Source organism: Lineus longissimus, chromosome 7, assembly GCF_910592395.1.
Source record: "Lineus longissimus chromosome 7, tnLinLong1.2, whole genome shotgun sequence".
Classification (NCBI taxonomy): domain Eukaryota; kingdom Metazoa; phylum Nemertea; class Pilidiophora; order Heteronemertea; family Lineidae; genus Lineus; species Lineus longissimus.
Window position 1 is genome coordinate 10,795,939 of NC_088314.1, and position 12,915 is coordinate 10,808,853.

The following is a 12,915-nucleotide window of genomic DNA, read 5'->3' on the forward strand; positions in this document are numbered from 1 at the left end:
TCAAAGTGTCTCTAGCACGACTGTGAATAATTCTCCAGGACGATCTGCTAGTTGTTCTGATCAATATGTAACCAGGTCAGGCAGGGTTTCAAAATCTGTCATTAAACTAGATCTTTAGGGTGTGAGAGAGACCGAGGGTTAATCTGAAATTTCAGTGACATTTCATAGAGAAATCTAAATAATGATTTTCAAATAGTGCTTTTGTGGTATTCTCTCTATACTTGAGGATGTGATTTCATATTCGGATTAGTTGGAAGTTATCGAGTTAAAATGTTTATGTTTAGAGTTTCAATATCTTTCACATAAGTAGTGTTTACTCTCCAACGTATTTTGGACTTTCGTTTGTCTTAAGTATAGACAGGAGTCAGTAGTAGCCGAGTAGGATTTGAGATATATTTCCACAGCATTTTAGTTTTGACTTAGTTAAGCTAATTTTCTACGTGTTTGTATGTTTGTACACATAGTTTGCCTAGACCAGACTTTAGGTTGTGATGCATCCTGGGTTATTGGAAATTGGACTTTCAAAGGACTGAAAGGGGGATGTAGTGTAATCTGAATAAATGGGTCATAGAGTTTGAGGTGCTGCCACCTCGTGATAGATTAGGGTACTGTTCAAAATGGCTGTCATGTTCTAGAAATATACTTCAAGTGTTCAGAGTTTAAATCCGTCGTTATCTTCTTTCGGAACGCCCATCGGCAACTGAACACTTCTTGAAAACGGAACTATGTAACCATGTACATGATGTACAGGCGTCCACAATGCTAAACCAATTCTCGGAAAACCAAGATGGTGCAGACTGGTGATGTACTCGATATCAGCCAGCGATTAGCGGCAGGATGGTTTAAGTTACCGGTGTGTGCGTAAATCTTGTCTCCCGTTGGGTACATTGTGTCCTAAGATGAGCTATTTGTGAATAAATGGCTGTCTCGAGGTGGAAAAGCAGCATTTTGAGACAAGACCACAATTGATTTTTTAAGCCTTTTAGCAGTTAAATTGTCAATGTTTGACCGCGACGCATCAAATAATGCGTCAACTAGTGAAACTGAAATTCGGATATGATATACGGGTTAGTCTTGCGAGTAACTGGTGCGATTTAAATTGGTGATTGACCACGGAAATTTTTTTATAATCGACAAATTAGACAGACTTTGATATTTCCACTCTTTTCAGCCAACTGGCAGGAAAAACTCAAAACACGCCCCCTATTACCCAATTAGCAAAATTCGAAATTAATTTTTTCATCAAATAATTTCTTTATATCTGTAGACTTGCCACAACAAATATGTTTTCAATACCTCTCCAAATATGTACTTGAGAGTAAAAAACATGCACTCGTCTAATAGATAGGCCTGGACCCTCAAACCTATGAATATTCATTAGTGGTCTTGTCTCAATGAAGGTACATTTCAGGGGTTAACATTTTGAGATTTTTTTCAAACCAATGTACATGACATCCCACAACTCTCCAACAAAGGAAAGTCATATCTGGACATTTTGGGAGAAATGAGAGACATTTCCAAGAGTGGTACACTGTGTCAAAAGCGACGAAAGAGGACAAAATCGACAAAAAGTCATGATTTTGCAGCCAACAGCACCAAATTCAAAGACCAGCCCTGGCCAGAATAAGCAAGCTATGGAGCTGAAAGTTTAGGATGTGATTTAGGAATATCTTTGCTGCTTAGGGAACAACTTTCAGAATCGAGGCCTAAGAAGTTTCAAAGAAATTACAAAATGAATGGCAACACAACAAGACTTGTAAAAATGAAACCGAACTTAGACCGGGGCTAGGTTGGCTCATATTGGGGTCAAATTAAGTTTTTTTCTCATTATTTTAGCTTGTTTTGACTTTAAATCATCAGCAATACAATATTCTAAATGAATTAGAGTGATTTGAGCACATTCAAATTTTTCACTAAATTGACCCAAAATGTAGTGTAAATGGAGACAAGACCACAATTGATTTTTTAAGCCTTTTAGCAGTTAAATTGTCAATGTTTGACCGCGACGCATCAAAGAATGCGTCAAGAAGTGAAACTGAAATTCGGATATGATATACGGGTTAGTCTTGTGAGTAACTGGTGCGATTTAAATTGGTGATTGACCACGGAAATTTTTTTTTAATCGACAAATTAGACAGACTTTGATATTTCCACTCTTTTCAGCCAACTGGCAGAAAAAACTCAAAACACGCCCCCTATTACCCAATTAGCAAAATTCGAAATTAATTTTTTCATCAAATAATTTCTTTATATCTGTAGACTTGCCACAACAAATATTTTTTCAATACCTCTCCAAATATGTACTTGAGAGTTAAAAACATGCACTCGTCTAATTGATAGGCCTCGACCCTCCAACCTATGAATATTCATTAGTGGTCTTGTCTCCTTTTTCCTTCAGAGATGGGCGCCGCCATCTTGCATGCTGGCGTCAGTGACGTCGATTTTGATTGGTGGATGATGACCATTTGAACAGGACATCTGATTGGTTGATCGCGGAAGTGGGCGGTGGCTCGGCAATTTTCGTGACGGTAATAATGCAGAGAGATTACTGATGGACTTCTCTGCGAAGAGATTACTTGGAGCTCTCAAGTTGATGTCATCTCCACAAAGTTGTTATTTATTCCAAAACCACCAAGACATTCGACGTATGACACCCTCAGTGACACTCTTACTTATGATCCACACCTACGAAGCCAAAAGTTGCAAGAATTCGACGCATTTCCGAGGCCCAATTTTGAAACAAAAATCGCCTTCTATTTAGCGGCCACAACGCGCATTATAGTATAGATTACTTGTAAAAGCTTGAATAGTTTAGACATACTGTGAGGTGCGAGAGATCCCTATTGGGGATTTTCTGTAACTTTAACTTGTTCGCCCTCGTCTATAGTGTTCCTTTAAATTCTTTTCGAATTTCTGATCTGGGGGTAAAAAAAAACTAATGTGCATAAAAGGTTTCTTGTGGGCTAAGGGGAGGCAGGCGATCCTTTTCCATGATGATCATGACAAACATATACTATAATAGTAGTAACTCAATTTTTTTCGAAACGCCTTGTATAAATTCATATTGCCATCTCCCTCTGAAAGAAAAGCCAGTCGCGGACCGTACCTCCCACTGATGGAAGAGCCCTATCTTTTGTGTGTTTCGACCAATGTACTTGTATCGACGGCTGGGCTAACTCCAACATGCCCAAGGAAAACGGGTCACTCACCCAAGTCATGAAATCTATTTTTGTGTGAAATACAAGGGCTCACATTTCCAGCGCCAGCCGAGAGGATCATTTACCTACTTTGATAAGTTCCTCTTGATTTTTGATGGTCCTGAAGTCTACATGTATGATTTTACAAAGGGTATTGTAAACGGTAGTCTAATATTTGATAAGTTCCTCTTGATTTTTGATGGTCCTGAAGTTTACATGTATGATTTTACAAAGGGTATTGTAAACGGTAGTCTAATTCTGCCCAAGGAGGGGAGGCAGTGTCTCGAAAAAGAAGTAAACTACCCCATATATACCCTGGTTTTAATTGTACGCTTTGCTGAAAAGGCCTTTATGATGTGCGTTGATGGTTCCCAGAGTATTTTTTTGTTTGACTACTACATAGAATCAGGCTCATAGCCTGTTCTACGGTTAACTAATAAAACGCATCTTCACTTCCCTCATGTTGAGAGAGTAAATCCAACCTGCTTTAACCACAGCTTATTCGCAGTTGGTTTTATACATCAGCGTGAAAACTATTTGACTATGACCATATATCATTACAAGCGAGGACAATCATCCGGATATAGCTTACTTAAGACACACTTAATAAAAGCCGACTCAGGCGGGGCAAAATCGTGTGGCATCATAAAAAATCCAAACTATGGAGTTAAATTTGTCCTCTTAAAAAATATCAGAGTGGGTGATGTTAAGCTTTGGGTTTGTCATCGAGTGTAACAAAAACAGGCCTCAGCAAAAGGCCAACATAAGAAAAATCTGCACACACGTAAGTCTTGAAAAATATGCTGGTAAAGTTGTTCACAGGCCAAATATTGCACATGATTCGTTCAAAACCTTTTAACTCAAACACAAAGTATGTGGTTAGATATACAAGAGCAGACTGAACAAGAAAAACTCTGAGACATGGGCCCTAATTTCCTGTCCACAGTAATGTATTTTTTGGTACGAATCAATTACTTTCACCTACCACCTGGTAGTTTTCGGAGTTTCGTTTGAGGACCTCGAACTCATGTCCCAGATCTTTTGGAGCTGGTATTACCTGCCCCTGCCCCTGCTGAGCGACGACTGGTGTTGGCAATGACTGGTTTAGTAGGGGAGCCAATTACACCATTCAGATCAGCCAACATTCACCATTATTTTGATAGAACTGGCTTCCTAAGATCTTGATTAAAGGATGACTGCGCTAGTTGAATATGTCAAAACACTCAAAGTGCTATTCAAGACTTTCAAACTAATGTTGCATTTCTGGCGGTAGCGTTTGAATGAAAAATGTTGGCATCTGTGCTTTGAGTTTGATTCCTCTCATTCGTCTGACTTCTTTCGTACAAACACTGAAGCTGGAGATGTAACATCATGCCAGTTTAAAAATCTCAAAATATACACTCCTTGGATGTCTTGGAAAACACTAACCACAATAAGGTAAATGTCAATTTGATGAACGGTTAATACAAGGGCTCAGTTGAAAGAGGTAGTCCTCAGTTTGAAGCTGGATAAACTCGGAATGAGGAGGTCAGTTACTAGCTCAAAATTCTGACATTGTAAACTAAGTCATTCACCTAATATGTCTTTTCGAGTACACTTGTTTTGTTCTACATCAGTGACAGACTGTCTTGACAAACCTTACAGGGCCGTAGCTATAGAGGGGCTTGGCGCGAGAGGGACGGCAAAAATCTCTCCAAAGAGTTACATAAAACGTCTTTTTCATGCGCGTTTACTGCTGATTTTCAAATTGGCGGAGGACGTGACTGGCGCCATTGTTGTCGTAACCGACATCCGTGGTAAACAGGATTACAGAGTGTGCATGTTTTGACTGAATTCAAAGCAAGGCATGTTCGTTCTCACCCATAGGGCAATCCTTCGTGTAAACAAATTAATGTGCGATAAACTGTATCTAGCAAGCAGTACTCTGGTCTATGATAGATACATCGTCGTAAGTTGCCGGGAAGAGCACAAGTATATTACATGTATCCTCTTTGACGTCAGGCTTGGCATCTGCACGAGGACACTATAGATTCATGCACTTGATTGGGAACAACGTGTTTGCCGTCGTCACGTCACCAAGCATTTTACATTACTGTAACGTGACGAGACGCGACGTTTTCGTAAACGTTGGTCCCAATCAAGTGCATGGATCTATAGACATACCGGAAACGGACCCGTACGTAAGCGAGGTGTATGTGTCGACGTTTGATACTTTGCTCCGACATGGGACATTCGTCATTGATTGCAAGCGATATAGCCAGTCGATCACTAGGATATATTCATTTATTCTGAATGAAAGCGCCGTTATTAGACCTTCGTCCAAAGGTGCTATAGAAATAAACGTCCCGGTGTCTGCTTACGACAGATTTTTCCTCGGCGAAGACTTTGTGGACTTTACTGTCGGTCAAAAAGAAGAGAATGGTTATTTTGGTTTGTATTTATACTGGTTTAGAAGAAGCAAACACCCAAGGCTCCAGCACCGAATTTAGCTCCATTATCAGCTTTACAGATCTCCAGTTATTAACTTACAACTATTGATTTAGGGAATCAGACCGCCTTATAATTCTAACTGCGGCCCTTGGAAGGAATAAACAGGAAATGGTGACAGCATTCTTTGGATTTAGAATCAGCTGCGTCATGAGTCGCGTCGATACAACTTTAGCCATTGAACATGTTGACATTGATTTGAGATACCAGATTTCCAGAAGCGCGTTTAAGAACTTAATCCAAATGTTAGACGGCACACTCTATCATATTGTAAGGGTTTCCAAGTCTGTGACGAACAGGTATTGGAAACAAGTGGAGATATTCTCAACAAACGACTGATCATTAAGAGCCAATTTTTATATGAACAATTTGAGTTGATTGTGAGGAACACATGTCTCTTGAGTATTGGGAGATGCTATTCTCGGTTTTTTATGATTGATAATAATGTCGACAGAGATGGAAAATTGTTATTCTGTTCAGAATGTCCTTGGAGCTCTTGACGAATGGTATCCTGTTTATTCATTGCCACAATGCTAATAGGATTGTCTATCGTTGCCATCATGGAGCAGCCAACTAAAGATGGATATGACTCATGTTCGAGGTGAAAGTACATGTAGTTCAGTAATTGAAGTCAGAATAAGTACTAGTTCAGTAATTGAACTCAGAAAATAATAAAAACCTAAAACTATTTAGTTGAAATCTATGATATATTTTTGATAAAAGTGGAGTGGTCACAATTATCCAGAAAAAATCGCCGATAAACCACAGAGAAAACTTAACAAAATAACAAACGACATTGGCAGTGGACAGTGACATGGATCAACAACTCTTTGTGGATCCCTAAATAGTATCTGAAAAAGCACTTCTTACTAGTCATAGAGAAGAACTCGAGGGTAACATGACAGTGAACCGTATAGTGGCATACAAAAACGTTGAAAGAGATACTCAATTACAGGTAGCATGACCAAATTGCGCCAGAAGGGCATTTGACCACTGCAATAATAATTCTGTTATACACTTATCCACCCTGACTCTACCGGCATCTGTATATGTATTTCAACTTGACTGGTCTGATAGAAGTACCATTCATGCAGATATGTTGGCAAGTCATATCACTTGAGCTATGAAGGGCATTTACATTAATCCTTTCGTTGCCAAGCACCTGTGGTCGAAAATGCCTTTTGTGACCATGTGTCAACTGCAACCCCAGTCGTTTTGGGCAAATGACTGTTCTGCATCGCTGGAATCTATCGGTAGAAGTGCGGTTGGAATACATACATTTTGTCTCATTTCCTGGCAGAAAATTGAGTTTGAAGACACAAAACAATCGGATTCGACGATTATTTTCTGATTGACACGGTGTCGTATAAGCTCCCCACAGGTGAGCTAAAAAGAAAGGTAGCAGTTAGTGCGATTGAACTGGCCGATACAAAAATGATAAATTGGAAATGTGTTTTAGAACGTAAAATAATCGTCAAATGAGCTAGAGGTTCCACCGACAAATGGAATTTGGCGTTTGGGACTTAGATTGCTTGTAAGAGATTATTTTTAAATTACGACAAGTGGCTGATATGCAGAACTGGTACTACATTACGTGCGAAGCATCAAGCACACGTGATACATTGTAAAAAAATTAAAAAGGACTATTTCTGTAAATGTCTAAAATGTCACTTTTTCAAATGTTATTATGACTTTGAAATTTTTTAAAGACACATTCGTATGTTTTTCTTCCCTTTTGCTTGGGTGCATATTCGCGGATTTTCGGACTGTCAATTCACGAAGAACAGAAAAAAGGAACTACAATTAGTGGTAAGATACAGAATGAGCAACAATATTCAAATATCGATAGGTATATGACCAAGCGCCGTATGTCTGTATCGATTTAGCAGAATTCACTTTAAAAATATATAGTTTGTTTCCAAAACATGATAAAGAATTTAAACAATTGAAACAATTGAACAATAGAAAGGGTGATTTACTGCATGGTTTGAAAGATAACGTGAGCAGACAGCAATGACACGTGATGAGGACAAGCCTGCAAGACTGCGCTGTTCCAGCAGAGGTTACCTAAAATCAGTCATGTCCTAGTTCTCAAGTCTCTGGTATGATCACGTTATGGTTGAAGATAGATGACGAAAACAAGTTGTTGCAACAAAATGCCAATCTTTCCTTTATGATTGGCAACGGGTGTAACGCTCTACTGGCTTTGGAGTAACCGAGTGCAACAGTCATCGCCGCAAGTGTAACACTATTTTCATAGAGTCCGAAAGTCTCAACGTCGTGTGCTACATACTACATCGACGCCTGTTACATATTGATATGGACATAGTAGCCAGTGTTGTTGTTCTGTTGGAAAGCTCGAGAATTATTGACGTAGATATTTGGTTTTTAATACAGTTGTAGGGAGTTAAAGGTAAATCTTTTTCATTCATCGGCTACGCCCATAGCAAACTGGAAATTACCGAAGCATCGTAGAAGCAGAAAGGAGACTAGAAAGTTGAGTCTAGGTATAAAGGAGGTAATCTTTCCCGCTAGCTATATGTCGTAGTGATAGCAGATGAGAAGATAAGTACTGCCCAGATTGTCATTTTGTTAACAATGCAACTTTCTACCTCAACGTCATAATGCTTTGGTGAATTTTATCGAACATCCCCAAGGTCACGCAAATTTTGGAATGAATAATATATGCCTTGAATTTCGAAGATGATGTATTATGCCTGTATAAGTTACCACTTCCCATGTTTTACTTGGAACTTCGGCATGCAATAAGAACGAATCTAACATAAACACGGCTAGAAATGGACAATTTTGAATAAAGCGTTCAACCATATACTTATCATTTTCATGTTTGGTTAGCAGGAAAATAATGCCCAAAGAAATTTCCTCAAATTTTCACTCTTAGGGCACACACGTCACTAAAAGCGTTCTGATCGGGATTTGGTATGGAATAAAAAAAACTTCTTCTTCAGTGCTATCGTTGTGCTACCTCTATCGAATGTATTTCTTGCTATCCACTTGTTACCTTTTATCGTGGTTTGTGTTTATATCTGATTTTCAATCGTGTTCTGACGATCAGGGTGAAATAGAGGTAAGCTAGGCTTACTCACCGAAATGGAAGTTTGGATCGATCTCGCTGCTTGTAGTCACCACCGTGACCGCATGAAGAGCTGGGAATTTGTCATTTCTGTAGCAGAAGACGTTGAGACTTACGGGCTCTTATCCATGAAAATATTGTTTGGCAAAATTTTTTTTTTCATTACGCGTTCCTACGGGAGAATTGGAACTACAAGTAGATCATGACTGATTTGAGGTTACCCCTGATGGTTCTGTGTCATGCTTACGCAGTGTTCTGGGCATGGATCTCATCCAATCCGAGCCATCGATTCATTTGTCTAAATTAACACACAAAACCATGTTCGATTTCTGATGAGGTATCAGACCACTCTGCTCACTCAATTTCAACTGTTTTCATAATTTCAATTATTAAAAACTCTTTTATAGAGACACGTTCCATCATGTATCTGAGATGTGAATTCTCCTATAATCAATGCAGGCATACTGCGACTGGCCGTATGATCATCGATTTTAGGAAGTTGTGGCTAATTATCCACCGATATGCTGACAAGCGAGAGAAATCAATCTATAAATTTTGTTAAAGTCATGAAAGACATAATTACACATGGTCTTATAATGAAAAGCCTAATCGACAATACCGGGTCGCCTGTGACCAAGCCACGGGTTGGAGAGTTGTTCAGCTTGGAGACACCTATAATTCTGACTTCTGCTCATCACCTGCCTTCAAAATCATCAGGGTTAAAACATTTTCGCAAAATCTGCAAAAAAAACATCTCAGCTGTATTAACACTAGTGGAAGCTTTTTCCGGCTTCTTAACGGTTTCTCTAGCTTATCTAAACAGCTTCATCGGATCTCTTTTTTAAGATTGTCAATGTTTTAATTTTGAGTTAGATCCAAAATATTGTTACCTTCGACAAAGTTTTCACCATTTCTCCAAATGGCATCATCAGGTCTGATGATTTCCAGTAGATGGCAGCACTGGAAATCTGAAGTTCTGGTTGTTACTTCTGGGGCCCCCGCCTAGGGTCCCCCGGAGACATCGGTGCTTGCCAAGGGTCTAAATTTCGCTGTGACTTCGAAAGTTCACCCGATTGACGATCTCATTGTAGCTGCCGAGGAAGCTTGAAAGTTGGTTCCCCCGGGTTTAGCACACGAACTTAGACCTGAACTGAGCAGTATCATCAGCTCAGCCAAACCTCCGACCCCGAACATCAGCAAGGAGGAAATGTTAGCATTGCAAACCTTATCCAAGGAGGATCACATTCTGATCATGCCTGCAGACAAGGGGAGATCCGCTGTAGTTTTAGACAAGGCAGAGTACACGCGCAAAGTAGGGGAGATGCTGTCAGATGACAGGACCTACCTCAAGCTGAAAAAGGACCCTACAGCCCGGTACAAGTCGAAACTCGTAGACATGCTCGCCAAGCTGCGTAAGGAGGAGAAGATCTCTGAGTCGCAGAATAGATACCTCTACCCCACGTCAGAAACCATACCCAGACTGTACTGCACTCCAAAGATACACAAACCTGGTAATCCTTTCCGGCCAATTGTTGACTACACAGGTTCAATTGGTTACAACCTGTCACGCAGCACTGCAGATCTTTTGGCGCCCATCACTGGAAAAACCATCCACTACGTAGAAAACTCCAAAGCACTCGTCACTGAACTGAAGGAAGTACAACTCACAGATGAAGAGACTTTCGTATCTTTTGACGTGGTATCCCTCTTTACGAACACCCCCATCGACAAGGCCTTGGAGGTGATTCGCTCGAGACTCGAGGGGGACTCGCATTTGAAGGAAAGAACTATGCTAGCAGTTGACGATATTATGCAACTGTTGGAGTTCGTGCTGTCCACGACATACTTCAAATTCGATGGTCAGTTGTACCAACAAAAATTCAGAACAGCTATGGGCAACCCGGTTTCGCCTATAGTAGCCAACCTATACATGGAACACTTAGAGCAAACAGCCATTGCCTCAGCCCCGACACAGTTTAAGCCAAGATTCTGGAAAAGGTATGTCGATGATGTCCTATCGGTCATCCCCATAGGAACGGCCCAGGCACTCAACGACCACCTGAACACCATAGATGAGACGGGTAACATCAAGTTTACCAACGAAGCGATGAAAGACAACAGCATCCCATTCCTGGACACGACCAAGAAGCCCAGGGAATCCCAAGAGAAGAGCAGGGGAATGGTTGTCGTGCCCTACATTAAGGGTATGGCAGAAAGATTGGCCAGAATACTGAAATCTAACAACATCTCAACAGTTTTCAGGCCACACAAAACCACCAGGAACATTCCAGTGCATCCTAAAGACAAAATTAGCAGGGATGACACAACAGGTTGTGTCTACCGCATTGACTGTGCTAATTGTGATAGTGCGTACATCGGGGAAACCGCCAGGAAATTAACATACAACAGATGTCACCTTGCACTGCAAGGGAGTCAGCTTCCGAGCCACCCGGGCCTCCACATCAGGTGACCACCACAAGTCGGCCATCACAGATCATATGGTAGATAATAACCAAGTTCCGAATTGGCAAGACGCCAAAATTGTTGCCAAGGAGGATAAACTGAGACGTCGACAGATTCGAGAAGCATTGGCAATCAGACGGAACACAACATCGATGAATACAGACGATGGGGCATACCACCTCTCCCACGTATATGACAGCCTTATGAGACAAGACCACCATTGATTTTTTAAGCCTTTTAGCAGTTAAATTGTCAATGTTTGACCGCGACGCATCAAATACTGCGTGGGGTTGTGAATCTGAAATTTTGATATGATATTCCAGACAGCCGGGCAAGTAAATGGTGAAAAGTAAACTGGTAGTTGACCACGGAAATTTTTTGATAATCGACAAATTAGACAGACATAGACATTGATATTTCCACTCTTTTCAGCCAACTGGCAGAAAAATCTCAAAACACGCCCCCTATTACCCAATTAGCAAATTTCGAAATTAATTTTTTCATCAAATAATTTCTTTATATCTGTAGACTTGCCACAGCAAATATTTTTTCAATACCTCTCCAAATATGTACTTGAGAGTTAAAAACATGCACTCGTCTAATTGATAGGCGCCATCCTATGAATATTCATTAGTGGTCTTGTCTCTTATCCAGAAGTATTAAGGTAGCAGGAAGGGTTGGGCGTTTGTGGTTTCTGAGTCTGAGGGGGTTGGTGTCTGTTGACTGTGCTTTAAGAGAGACTAGGCATGGCGCCAGTCTCTCTTAAAGCACAGTCAACAGGCATTTGGTCTCAGTATTTGGGTTTTGATTGCCATGACTGTACCCCTGTAAAAGTCAGAGGAGGAGAAGTTTGGAATGATGAAAGCATTGAAGAAGAAGAAATGTTATTATTGAGGAAAGCAAAATTTATTATGAGACTAGAAGGCAGTGTCCTGACTTGATTATTTTGAAAATGGCGGTCTGAACACATTAAAAGGTGGAACATGGCATTTTATCGACTTTGAAGTGTTCCGCAGTTAAAGGGAGACTATAGGCAGCAGCTAGGTAGGCAAGATAAAGTCATACATTGGCCAATAGGGGTCAGTCATATCTCTAGGCATGGCGCTAGTCTCTCTTAAAGCACAGTCAACAGGCATTTGGTCTTAGTATTTGGGTAAGTACAGAATCAAGGCAGCTCAGAGAGCAATGATTGAACGATGCTGTGGACAAGTCCAAGGATACTGCATCAGTCACGACCAACTTCTCATCAGAAAGCGTCACCACCAGCATATTCAATGTTCAGTTCCAACCTGTACCAGTCCAATGCACGCCTGTCATGGTCAGCAGTGGTCAGCTTAGCGCGATATGGAACATTCTTCCGAAACTCAAGCGAGGGAAGTCTGCTCATTAGCCTATCTCGCGCACTGCTCCTTCTTGTCAAACATCGTAGTGAAATCGTGGTGCAGTGGGGCGTCCTCGAGGATTGCAGCTGGTCGGACAGACGTGAGGTGGAATGTGGGCGGCTGCACTTCTTCGTTGATGTGCGATGGCAGATAGCACAGTTGTTGCGTTGCATGACAGCTGAAAGTAAATGTGAGATCATAGAACTGAGGCGTTTGCAATGAGACTATAGGTGAAGTAGAAGGAAGGAGTGAAATGGGCCATCTTCCAGTGACTAATATACAGAGTAAGGGC

At 40.7% G+C, this 12,915-nt stretch overlaps 1 protein-coding gene across 1 annotated transcript; it reads left to right on the forward strand.

Moving 5' to 3' along the window:
- Positions 1-10,030: 10,030 nt before the first annotated feature.
- On the forward strand, positions 10,031-11,248 carry LOC135491023 (uncharacterized). Its single transcript, XM_064776646.1, has one exon. The coding sequence runs from the start codon at positions 10,031-10,033 to the stop codon at positions 11,246-11,248; it is 1,218 nt and encodes a 405-aa protein (XP_064632716.1).
- The last annotated feature ends 1,667 nt before the right edge of the window (positions 11,249-12,915 follow it).

Coding starts and splice junctions, on each gene's coding strand:
- LOC135491023 (XM_064776646.1), top strand. CDS start 10,031: ATGCCTGCAGACAAGGGGAGATCCGCTGTAGTTTTAGACAAGGCAGAG.